Source organism: Lycorma delicatula, chromosome 1, assembly GCF_047948215.1.
Source record: "Lycorma delicatula isolate Av1 chromosome 1, ASM4794821v1, whole genome shotgun sequence".
In the NCBI taxonomy this organism is placed as follows: Eukaryota; Metazoa; Arthropoda; class Insecta; order Hemiptera; family Fulgoridae; genus Lycorma; species Lycorma delicatula.
The window spans coordinates 269883250-269897302 of record NC_134455.1 but is presented as its reverse complement, the minus strand read 5'-3'; the positions used below and the strand labels follow the sequence as shown (position 1 = coordinate 269897302).

The 14053-nt window shown below is 31.3% G+C and overlaps 1 protein-coding gene across 2 annotated transcripts in view; it reads right to left on the bottom strand.

Annotated features, from left to right (window-relative positions):
- The window catches only part of Golgin245 (golgin subfamily A member Golgin-245), a 120823-nt gene that overhangs the window by 83234 nt on the left and 23536 nt on the right, over window positions 1-14053 (bottom strand). For both annotated transcript variants that reach the window (XM_075377207.1, XM_075377215.1), the window contains exons 4-5: window positions 13174-13359; window positions 4708-4863 (exon numbers count right to left, since the gene is read on the bottom strand). In XM_075377207.1, the coding sequence (XP_075233322.1) occupies window positions 4708-4863; window positions 13174-13359 (342 nt within the window). The remainder of the gene's footprint in view (window positions 1-4707; window positions 4864-13173; window positions 13360-14053) is intronic.

Sequence of the window (14053 nt, the reverse complement as noted above, 5' to 3'; positions counted from 1 at the left end):
GACGAAATGGTAGCAAGGACATTTCTTTTTGTAAAACTAGTTGGCCGAAATTGTTGATGTAATGAGGTAATTCCACTAACAATTTGGAGGTGATCCTGTGCAGTTTGCCATCGAAGCCCCAACGCCTTTACTGTAGCATTGCCATTGACTTCAATGCTGAACTGGTTTTCTTGAAATTCACGAGGAATTGTTTCCAGAAGTTGAGTACTATTGGAAGCCCATTTATGAAGCTGAAAGCCACCACTGGTGAGAAGAGATTGTAGTTCAGAGATTAATTTGACAGCCGAATCTAAATCACTTGATCCTGAGATGCAGTCATCAACATAAAAGTCATGTTTTAAAATACTTATTGCACCCTTGGAATAGTTACATTGTTCATCATCCGCCAATTTCTGTAGAAATCTGGTTGCAAGATATGGGGCTGACAAAGTGCCATAAGTAACTGTGTTGAGTTGGTACTCTTGTATTGGATCCACTGGGGAATCGCGCCACAATATCCGCTGGCAATCATAATTGCTAGGATGTATTCTAACCTGTCGATACATTTTATTTATGTCTGTGATAAATACTATCTCACTAGTGTGGAAACGTAATATGATTGTACAAAGATCCTATTGAACAACAGGACCGACTCTTAAAATATCATTTAACGAGATGTTATTAGATGTTTTACACGATGTATCAAGTACTACTCCAGTTTTAGTAGTAGTACTGTCTTGTTTAAAGACTGCATGATGTGGTAGAAAATATGTGGGTTGACCAGTTGATGGAATGGGTTGCATGTGCCCTAGTTTATGGTATTCGTCAAGAAAATGATGATATTCATCATGTAGCTGCTTTTCTGAAGAGAGACGACGTTCAAGTCCTTGGAGGCGATGAAGAGCTGTTGACCTGGATTCCCCGAGAGTTGAAAGTTCCTGCTTCAGGGGTAATTTGGCCACAAAATGCCCTTGGTTGTCTCTTGACGTATTAGCAATGAAATGTTCTTCACATTCCCTTTCTTCAGTAGACCAAGCTGGAGTATTGATTTCCTCAAGTTCTCAAAACATTTGGAGCTGATCATTGATTGAGTTGCACTGCCGAGTGAAAAAACCATGCTGTGGGAATGAAGTTGCCTTCTCATCTTGATTACGAAATTCACCTCTCACAATCCAGCCGAGTTGTGTTTTTTGTAAAACAGGGTATAAACCCGGACATGTTTGTTGTTCCATTAACAATAATTTCATAAAAACCTGTGCCCCAAGCAGCAAGTCGATACACTGTGGTACATTAAATCCTGGGTCTGCAAGTTCCATGTCAGGAGGGATGTTCCAAGAATCATATTTAATTTTACTGGAAGGGAGATCCGTGGTAACCTTTGGAAGTACATTGCAGTTGATCTTCATAGAAAAATTTGATTTTAAAGAACAGATCTTTACTTTAACATTATATTTGGACTCATATGCCAAGTTATTGAATGATTCTATTGGGAAAGGATTCTCGAATCCTTTAAGTCAAGTTGCAATTTCTGTACTATATCTTCAGTTATGAAGTTTACCTGTGACCCATTATCCAAAATAGCGCGACACGTAAGGTAATTGCCATTTTCATCTCGCACATTAATCAAGGCAGTTGCAAGCAACACTTGTGTTTGATTCCAGGACTAGTATAACAACTTTTTATTAACTGATCCGATTGATTAGGTGATTTATTTTCAGGGGTTTGTTTACTAGAGCCAGAAGCCTGATATACCTTTGAGTTGTCAACCCTTTCCCAATGAAGGGATGTATGATGACCCTTGTTACATTTGAAACATAAGGTGGATGACGGACAATCTTTAGACATATGACCTGTATTGAGACAATTCAAACATAAACAGAACCTTTTGACTCTATTCAGTCTCTATGACGAGTTGAGTGAGGTATACCTATGGCATTTGTGTAATTTATGAGTACCCTTATATAAATTACAAAGGGATGAACTAGTAGCTACCATTGAATTTGTCTTATTTGATTTGTTATAAGAGTTTTTTGAACTGAATTGGTTTACTGTAGAAGGAGATCCCTGATATGTTTCATTATGAAGTACCTGCTCTGTTTGGCATTTATGTTCTAAAAAGGTTTTGAGAGAATTTACCGTAGCGATCTGCTTTATTTTAAGGGATGATTCGAATTTAGTACACGTTGAAATATCAACCTTGCTTAATTGAACCAATAGTAATTCGTTTAAGTTTACCTCTAAATTAAGCGCCTTAATAACATCACAATTCATTAGAACTTCATTAATTAATTTACACAATTAATTAGGATTACTCTTGTTAGCTGAAGGTAAATTCAATAGAGATTTAACGTGACTTGTGACTATAATTCTTTTGTTATTGTATCTCTCGCAAATGACCCGATAGGCATTTTTTAAATTTGCATCAGTAATAGGAATGTTTTTTATTAACCCATGCGCTTCCCCACGAAGTGCAGACAACAAATAGTGAAAGTTTTGAATGTCAGATAATCCCTCATTTTTTACTACTAATGATTCGAAGATGTCTCGAAAATGATATCAGTCCTTAAAGTCACCTTGGAATGATGGAATACTTATTATAGGTAATTTTATCGGTTCAATTTTCCCATCTGAGCTAGATTTGGAACTACCAGAATTAGAAAGAGGAACCTTTTTTTTGATCAATCCAATCTAAAAGTTTCACAGATAATTGATCAACCTTGTTTTCAAAATCTTCACGGTAATCGAGCTCGCTTTCAATAGACTCTAAAAGTAATTCAATTTTATTTTGAATTTTACCAAATTCTTGGGGGATTGTAAGCAACCTAGTTGTTTGAGAGAAAGTAACTCTACCTTTAGTGCGCCAGCCTCTAACGCATCTACAATTGTAATAAGTTTGGTTAGTCTTGACTTTAAAATACCCCCTTTGACAGCTGAGGGTTTTTAGTTCAAAGTTATCACTAACATCCTAACCGGCCATTGTAAGAATAGGTAACTACATCGATCTAATACATGATATGACAAATAAGGGACAAGGTAACAACTAATAATGGATATGTAATTACAAAATAGGAAGTATGAATAATATACAGGACAAAATAACAACATAGGACGACGTAAGTATAAAGAGATAATTATGGAAAACAATGTATAAATGACATGTGAATAATATGGAACAAATAATAAGGAAATATTTAGGCAAGTAAATAACGAAACTGAGCGATAGCAGCTAATAGACTAAATACCAAATTAAATTAATTGTTTACTACTTATCTTGCTTCGTAGATGAATGATGTCATCGGTGATAATCATTCCCAGACGATGATGTCATGCTCGCCAAATAGGCCGCCCGCCGTTATCGATAATACTGTCTTGAATTGTAACAAGACGACGGTACATAATTTGTGAACACACATATATTAAACAAACGAAACTAAAAGAAAATATTATTTCATAAAAAAAAACTGTACTTAGAAACGTCTCACGCACGTTATATATGGTAAAAACACAACGAATATTCACGCATCCAGCACGCGAAAAGGACCAATATGTACGGTCATAACTCAAATGTCTAAGTGGACTGTAAGGTGTGGTAAACGATCACTGGATGCATGAACTAGTTATATTTTATAACAAACAATACACTATTAATATGCATTAAACAGAAAGCTAATGAAAACAGAAAACTAATTATAAGTATGCATTACGAGAATTTTGATGTGACCTGTTAAAGGGAAAGGCACTGAGTCGACGTCCATCTGATGCATACACTATATGATCTGTATCCTTTGACCTCCTCTTACCGAGTGTTTTAACTTGCCAGCCGCTTGTAATAGAGCACACTGAACTCAAAGAAATGCAGAACATGAACCACACATTATACAACACTAAAAAATCAATTACATTAATTATTAAATATTCAAGTAAAGATGTATGGCTTTAAGAAACAAGACATTTGATAATATCATTTTACTGTTTACTAAAATACTTCAGATGTTAGCTCCTAATTTAAATTTCCAACACATGCCGCATAACAGAAACAGTACACAAGGATGTGGTGTATGGTTAGTTGGCAGTCACAGTAAACAGAAACGGGTATATCAGTCTCGATTCATGAAATGTATATGAGGAAGCTTAGTGTGCCCTATTCACAAACGGCAAATAATAACCTCCTCTTAATGGTTATTCCTGCTTGAAAAGCTCCACAGACATAAGTGCTCCAAACTGTACAAATTTATTGTTGGTGGTAGCATTCCATTTGCTTTGCCATTCTCATTTGACAAACCTCCCTCTTCAGAAGAAAGACTAGAAAACACGAGTTTGTTCACAATATCTGCCGATCAACAATTTATTTCCTGGGGCTTAATTAGATTTCTACTAAAAAGCATTTACTCATACTGTAATTTAAATATTATACCATTTATTTATAGTTACTGTTAAAGTACTTTTTGCAGCATAGCTATTAGCATTATAATTTAAAAACATCTTGCAACTTGTGCTACTAATAAAATCGCATCATGAATGATTACTGAAATTATTTCAAGTTTAAAAACATGGTTTAAAAATTTAATAAACTGATTTTTAAACACAAAGATATTCTAACAGTAATTTGTGCTACCACGTGTTTTGATCAAAGCTTGCACTCATTACATTAACCTCTGAGTATATTAAGTACAAAAGGCTACATTAGAAAATTTGAAAACCAACTAAAAAATAAAACAATAAAATCACCTTAGTGTTTAATGTTGCTATGAGATGATCCTTTTCTTCTAAGTCACTACGAAGTGCTTCTTCTAAATGTGCTTTAGCTTCTTGTTCAAGATTACATTGTTCCCTGAGTTCACTTATTCTACGTAACGCTTTATCTTGTGTTTCCGATAAGACATTCTATAAATAATAAAAAGAAAATGTACTTTTTCTTTTACACAAACAAATAAGAATAAATGAACTTTAACCCTTAGAGCCTCAAGGTAACGATATATCATACAGGAGTGCTTGTGCTAAAAGTCTCACCCGTACGATATATCGGTATGTAGTTTTTATGTTCATATATTTCTTTACGTACTGCTAGATCCCTCATATAGTATCTTTTCTTAAAGCTTACAATTCGTAGATATCGATAGTGTAGGTTGTTTTCATTTTATGATACGTATTTTAGAGAATAATCTATTTCAAAATTCCAATAACCTCTGATGTAAACAGAAGTTTGTTCCATGTATTCATGGTTATGTTTTGGTTACTCTGTGCATTTATAAGGGATTTTTTATAGGTATTATAATATTATTTTATGAAATTAGAATTTCAATTATAGTGTTAGTTGTAGTTTTAGTTACCGCGATCCGTAAAATATTCAGATTTATTCGTTAGTTCGGTGTTTTGTTTTCCACAATATCCAGGCCTAGTAGACGTCTTACCGATGCAGAAATTAATAACTTTTTTGTTGATGATACTGATAAAGATTTTGAATTATCTAGTGACAGTGGGGCTGAAGAAGATGATAAATTAATCACTAGTGATAGAGATGGGGATTCAGAGAAGATGAGGCATACAGAAACATCATTGAACCGGAAGATAATGTCCCTCTTCCACATCAATTTTTGGAACTCCTCGGCCCAAAACATATGCCTAATCCAGGTTCCACACCTATAATTTATTTTTATTTATTATTTACACTTAATTTATTTGAACTGATGGTGAAAGAAACCAATAGATCAGCCAATCAATATTTAAATGCAAATAGAGATAGGCTGTTTGAACCATACCGAAAATGGAAAAATATTACCATTTCTGAAATGAAAGGTTTTATAGCTTGCATACTGAATATGGGGATAATTAGAAAGATTGAAATTAAAATTAGAGTTACTGGAGTACAGTATCATCACAGGCAACCCCTTGGTTTGGTAAAATGTTTTCAGCGCACCATTTTAGAATTATTTTGAAATTTCAAAGCATAAATGTTACAAAAAAATGGTAACACAAAAATTTCAATAACTGTAAATATATGAATTTTTAACAGAAATTTTTTTTATTTTGTTCACAAATAAGTATAGTTTTTAGAAACAGTGATAGATTAGATATAAATAGCAAGGATTTTTTTCAAATAAAGAACAAATTCAGTATTTTTTTTTTTTTTTAATGAAAAAAGTTGAATTTTATTTTTTAAATAATCAAGGGTGTAACACCATTTTGGATCGCAGCACCACAATCTACATAGTTTACTGAGTAATTACAATTTTTTTCATAATTTTATCGTGTATATTGTTATTTCTGTGACATCTAAACCAAACATCTACTTTTTCTGAAAAACGTGCTTGAGGCTTTTAACTATTACTTACAAAATAGGCTTGAGGCCGTAAGGGTTAAAAATTATTTGGTCAAACATTTAGTCATTAAAAATTTAAGAGTAACATTTTTTCTCTAAATTTTACTGGGTGACTACCAATCAACACATTCACTTTACACCATACAATCCTAAAACTTAAAACCAGGCAGGAAGCTCTCTTTTGTGACAAAGGCAACCATTAAGAAGGAAGTTTAGAAACTTGTTCCTTAAGGATACGGAAAAAAAAAATTGTTCCATCACTTATCATACCTAAGAAACAATTTGCAATAGAAATTTGTTTAAAAAATTTTTAATGGAATTTAAAAAACATACAGTTTTTAAAACCTATTTTGTATACAGTGTAAAGTCACTGCTTCTTAACATCTGAAATCTTTTATTTATATTTTTAAGGCAAAAACATGTGAATTTACTTGTCTCCATACTTACAGTTTTTCTTTCTATCTATCCTTTCTACTGCAGAAGCTGAAAATCAGACAATTTAATCTTGCAATACAATAATAAAACCTTACTTTGAATTATAACCAAGATATAATAAAGTTTTAATGTTATTCACTAATCAGAAAAAATGAACTAAATTACAATTATATAAGAAAACTCATTAATATTATTATTTGTAGTAATGATTTATTGATCGATATCACATTCATGCAACATTAGCAGTATAATTCTACACAGATCTATTTTCAAGTTCACTATCAACAATTTTCAGTGGTGATAGCAGTTTTAAGAAGTGTTCTCTACTTGATCTTTAGCTAACAAAGATATGATATCTATGACACATGCATGTATACTAGGCCCAGCCAATATACGAGCTTGTGATGTCATGAGCAGACTGACTATTACTTTTCGGCCTGAAAACATGAACTCTGTATATCAAATCAAAGTATTACTTATTATCATGTTGTACATGATAATAACTATCATATTTACATTTAATAATTATAAACAATACATAATTAACTCTTTTATAACCTTTATTTGTATTAATTTATTAATTTTTAATAATAAACAAAAGCTTACTTGAATTTTCTTCATGCATCTAATTCAAACTTCTACCAAGTTCACCATCCTCGCTAAATGAATCACTGTCACTGTCACTTTCATTTTCAGTTTCATTATCAAGAATCTACAATATAATATAATGATAGATCATTTCATCTACCAATAGTTCCAGTTTCCATACTCTTTTCCAATATTTTTTACTTTTTCACATTAGGATTTCCAGTCATCTTCATACATGGAATTAATTTTCTCTGTAGTTAATATTTCAAAATTTGTGAAAGAAAATGTTATGTTATGACTCGCAACATGTCTTTTTACAACTGACCATACCATCTCGATTGGATTCCAATAAGGATGGTTCGGTGGGAATCTAAGAACATGATGCCCATGTTTTTTTCAAAAGTTCATCCAAGTGATTTTTTTGTACTTCAGTTTTATGGAATATGGATTTTCTCCAGCCAATCAGTCATATCTTTTCTTCTGGAGTTAGAATTTGATGCTTTAACAATACCTGTATTGTGATAAGTGATATATCAACAACTATTAGTGACATAGGTGGAAGATTTGGAATCAATTTTTCACGCACCCATTTCATGAAATTGTCTGTATTCATGTTCTCACGATAGTAACCACTTTTTGAACTGGCTTTCCAAGTTAGCAATGCATTCGGAATAAAACCAATTTCTCCTTCATCATGAATTACTATTAAACAGTCACCTTTATAAATCGGAATATGAAGTCCCTGAACAATACCATCAGACCACGACTTTGTCAAACAATGTGAACTTACAACATACGTTTCATCCAAATAAACAATTGTAGCATTGGTTTGCCTGTACTTAGCCACTGCCTGCAAATATTCATTTCTCTTCCACCTGATATCAGATTTCTCAATCACAAGTTTTCTGTTATTTTCAGTTTTACGCCATTTGAACCAACTCTTTCAAAATTACAGCTGAAGTTGATTCACTGCCTTTAAAATCAATAGATGACTGAATTTCTTGCCTTATTTTTTTTTTTAAGTAGGTAATTCATTCTTCTTTGAATGAAATTTATTAACTGTTCTTTTAACTACACAAAAAAATCAAAACTGTCCAGTCCACTGACAGGTTTCGAATGTCATTTATACTTTTTCAGTGTGCTGAAAAAACATGATTGGGATGTTTTTTGAAAAATGTCTTTTTTTCTCTTCTGAGTTTTTGAACTTGTGTTTTTGATATTCACAAGCAGCAGCAGTTCTTTCTTCACATTTTTGAATGCCAGTTATATGTTTGTCGTCAGTTAATTTATCTACTTTTAAAACTTCTTTTTTCATAAAATCTTAAACATTACATAATTTCAAGTGCTTGACTGCTAAGTTTTTTCTTAACTATGGATTTAAATTCTACCATAACAAACTGCACTAATAACAAACAAACAAAAAATAATATATTACAAAAATTTGCGAAAAACAATGAGTAATTGTAAAATAATATGATTACACAAAAACGATACTCAAATATCTTCACTGAACACTATATAAACTGGACTAAAGTTTATTTCTTTAAACACACATTATGTATTAATAATGACGGATCTAAATATAATCATGACGAAAGACATCATTTCTATCTGCATATATAAATTTATATAGGCCGGAACATAAGACCAATCAAAGCATTACTCACTGGTTAAGGAATTGTTATTGTTTACAAAATTCAATCATTAAGCATTTTTATACAAGTAATAAACTCAAGTGGAAAGAATTAAACACACAACAACATAAATGTATTGATTGGGCGGCCTGTATTGTTTGTAAGTCAAAAAATGAAATAAAAATAATAATTACACACAAAAATAATATTTTGGAAAACAATAATATAATGAGATGTCAGCACATGATGTCACAAGCTCATAGATTCGCTGGGGCAACTATATATATATATTATATATTATATTTAAATCTTATTAAATAAACCACCTACAGAGCCACAACCTACAAAATATTGAGATAAGACATATTTTACCTTAACTTTTTCATGAAACCAATGTCGCAGGATCCCAATCCTCAGTCATGATTAAAATAATTCTGTTATTGCATAGTAAAAATTTAAATAAAAAATAATGAAAATTGGTGTTAATTTAAATGAGTGCTGCCATCTGTTGCAGTTTTAATAAGACTATCTCCCTCAAACACTGATGTTGGTTAATCAAACTGAAATTTTGATTATACTTATACATGTAATATTTTTCTAATATATTTAATTTATATTAAAATGGATATGAAACTAGATAATTAATAACATTTATAAAAAAACCTATCAAAACACAATAACACCTTACAACCAATACATAATAAGACATGACAGAGTGAAAAAAACATTCATCAAGTATTTATACATTAATAACATTACTCAAATTTACAATAAATTAATATTTGAACCAGTAAACAAACATAATAACCACATAAAAAAAAATTTTAACACAATAAAATACACAATCTGCATGGAATTTATCAAATTAAATGTAATAATTGTGATGGTATTTACATAGGAAAACAATCTAGATTTTTTGAACATTATATAAATTACCAAAATAATAAATTAGGTTTATCCAATATAGTAGACCATCTAATAAACAATAAACATTCAATTTCTGATATTAACACAAATTTAGAAATATTAGAAATTAATAAAGATGACATAAAATTAGATCTATTAGAAAAATAATATATATACAAACAAAATTTCAATTTGATAAACTATCAGTGTTTGAGGAAGACTGATAAACTGCAACAGATAGCACAGTATTTTAAAAACTTCAACTGATAGCAGCACTTGTGTAAATTAATACACAATTTTCATTATTTTTGTATTTTTATTTTTACATTTTATTATGCAATAACGGAATTATCTCAATTGTTACTAAGGATCCAGGAACCCACAAAAGTACTTACATGAAAAATTAAGGTAAAACATGTCTTATCTCAATATTCTGTACTAGATGACTTATTTAATAGAATTTAAAAATAATTTAACAATACAGAGTAGTAATATGAATCTCAAAATTATTAATTTCAATAAATATTATATACAGAATGATTCAAAGAAACGGGAAATTTTGAAAGTTGTGTTGGTAGCCATGGGCAATTGGTACCACTTGATAAGTGGCGCCAGCCTCTCTAACCTAACCTGCCATTTAGTTGTCATGGATCCTTGGAGTGGTGCGCAACGTGCATTAGCTATCAAAGCGTTTACAAAAACAATGATAGTGTGGAGGGAGCGCGTAGAGAATTTCGCTGTCATTTTAATCTGGGACGGCACGACCGTGTTCCATCAGCACATGCAATTAAAACATGGATATCTAATTTTGAGGAAACTAGTTCGGCAATGAAAAAGAAACCTCCAGGCCGTGAGCGAACTGTCCGTACACCACAGAATGTTCAAGCTTTACAAGATGCTGTCACACGAAGTCCACATCGGTCAATCCGTCGTCTCTCAGCATCTTTACAATTGCATAGTTCAAGTGTTCGAAGAATGTTAGTGAAGGACTTGCAATACCATCCATACAAGTTGCAGATCGTCCAGGAACTGAAACCGAACGATGCAGTTGTGCGAGCACAATTCTGTAATGTAATGCTTCAGAAGATAAATGATAACGAAGAGTTTGTTCACGAACTGTGGATGTCAGACGAAGCGCATTTCCACCTCAGTGGATCTAGTTAACAAGCAAAATTTCAGATACTGGGCACAAGAAAATCCTACACAGCTACACCAGCTTCCGTTGCACAGCCAGAAAGTGACCGTGTGGTGTGCTATGTCATTTTACAATGTTATGGGCCCTTATTTTTTTGAGGATGACAACAGTCTTACGATTACAGTGACGTCGGCTCGTTACATAGCCATGCTTGAAACCTTTGTTGTGGAACAACAAAAGAGATTTCCACCAATTCTTAACACAGCGTGGTTTCAACAAGATGGAGCAACGTCACATAATGCATGAATATCGATGGTAGCTGTACGCCGATTGACAACGACAACGTGTCATTTCACGAAATGGTGACATTAGATGGCCTCCCAGATCACCTGATCTCTCAGCTTGCGATTAATTTTTGTGGGGTCACCTTAAAAGCAAAGTGTTTCCACAGTAGACCTGCTACAACGGAAGAACTGAAGGCAAAGATCAGAGAAGCAATTGCGGAAATTCCAGTTGAGATGTTACGTCAAACCATGAACAATTTAAGGAAGAGACTTCGTGAGTGTTTACGTAGAAGAGGAGGTCACCTGGACGATGTCTTCTTTAAAAAATAAACTAAGATATATGTATCCTAAAATGGCAACATTTGTACAATTACATGAAATAAAATTCATTTTCTAAAAAAAATTTTTCATTAACGTTATTTAATTTTTTTAATTTCCCGTTTCTTTGAATCACCCTGTATATTACAAATAGTTTTATTCTTCCACTGTTCAGAATCAAAACTAGTTTTGTAAGTAATAATAAAATCATCTTCATGCACAGATGTTGCTTACTTATTACAGAATCTACTTCTAGGACCAACCCAAATAAGTTGTACCAGATCCAACTTTAAAACATATACAGAAAATCTTAAAAACATAATATCTAGCAAATAAAATTTCACTGATTAAAAAGATGATATTTTATCTGAAATTTATTATTATTTAATCATTTATTATGGCTTATTTTTTTAATGCATTCTCAGAAAAGAATATATTGTTTAATTGCAGTTAGTTCAGCATTAATTATTTCCTTGAATTTTACATTTGTTTTCTGAATGTTAGGAAAGGAACATTTCTCCATTTCTAGAATGATCACTGATGTGGATGACAGGTTCAGAATTAATTTTCTCAGTAACGAAAAAATATCTGAATTAATAAACATTAAGAAATTTGAGAACATTATTACAAAATTACAAATTGATGTTACATTACTGGTTCCTAATGGCAGTAATACTCCTTCGTTAACATTCCTGGCTCGTAGTAACAATAAAGTGATGAATAACGAAATAATTGATAGGCAGCATTATGCTCATAATATTATTATCATAATGTTCCCAAACAATGTAACTTAATCAATAAACAAAAGTTGCTATTGAAATTTTAGATGATATACTGCATGACAAAAAATCATCGTAAAAGCTTGGAAAAGATCTATAATGAAAGTCTTATGCAAAAGTTTTTTGTATTGGAAAAAAGTAACACAGGAGAGAGCTACGTTGATAAACCTTAACTTCAGAAAATATGTTATAACAGTTCAACTACAGCTCTGGAAATCTAGAAGAATAAAATAATGTCTATAGAACTCAAGTATTTCAGCAGATATCAGCAGTGCAAATATCTTCTTCGTTACATAAACAATTCGAAGATCAAAGAGCTACATGTGGCAAGGACATGACAATTAAATCCATTAATAATAATTGAAACATAAGTAAAAAAGGATTAAAACAAAAATTTGTTCAACAACATATCTCTATATTCATATCTGTTCAGTTAACACAAAAATTTTCAATCATCTTCACTAGTTATTTAAATAAACCTACATTTATGGTGTAAAACTTTATTAAAACCTTGTATACTAGACTCAGTTACTATGGCAATGGATACTACTTCAAATATAATAACCACAATATTTACATCCAGTCAAGGTAAGGCAGCAGAAAAAAATCATATTTTCTGCTGCCTTCCTCAGATAAAACAGAAATGAGAAAAAAAAAAATTAATAAAAATGGTTTTTATTTAAAAATATAATCGTGCAAATCATTTAATAATTAATTCTAATTACAGAAACAACATGATATTTTTAGTAGTGAATTAATGATCATTTATCTCAAGTGATAACTATATTCAGCTGACCTTGCACTTAATATTTTCTTTTTCCAAACGACGATAATGTTCAGCTAGGTCAACAAATCTTCCTTTATATTTGTTATATCTCACTCTCAGCTTACGATATGCATCATAGAGATTTTCTTTACTGATTCGTTCTAACTGCAAACTAAGTGCAGTATCTTCAATTTCACTTGCTGACTCCAGATCTGACTGAAATGCAAAATTCTGAATAACTCTCTATAAAAAATCCAATTAAATAAAAATACTATTGTTATAGTCATAAAATAAAATACTTGAAAACAGCAGTTTTTTTTTCTCAATAACTAAATTTAATTTAACAGAAGCTACTACCTTATATTAGAAGGTTGACAATTTTTTTTTAAATTGAAGTATGTCTACCACAAAAGACAATTTTTTATGTTGAAAATTGTACAAGTTATAAGATTTCCAGTTCAAACAATATTGATGTGAAAAATTGTATATGGTTTTGCATTTTCAAAATGATTTTGATAAAGTGTTTGTTCATGAATAATTAAAACAAGATTTACCATAAGACTCATTTTCTAAATATGAGAGTTTATGAAAATCTTTCCAATTACTGGGCACCTCCAATATAAGTTAAAACAGAATAACTCTTAAACATCTTCATTTGTACTTAATCCCTTTTATTAACAGATGATTATTCATTCTTTTTACTACTGATAAACAGAAAACCACTTTACTTCTTACTTCACTAATAAGCTTGGGATGGGATGTACATTATTTCTGAGCGTGACAATGCCATTTTAGTTTTGTGAGTAACTATATGGTTACACCACTAACATATATATATGCATGAAATATTCTTTTATTGTAGGCAAAAAATTCAAAATTATTAAAGTAGATGATTGGAAAAACATTTAAT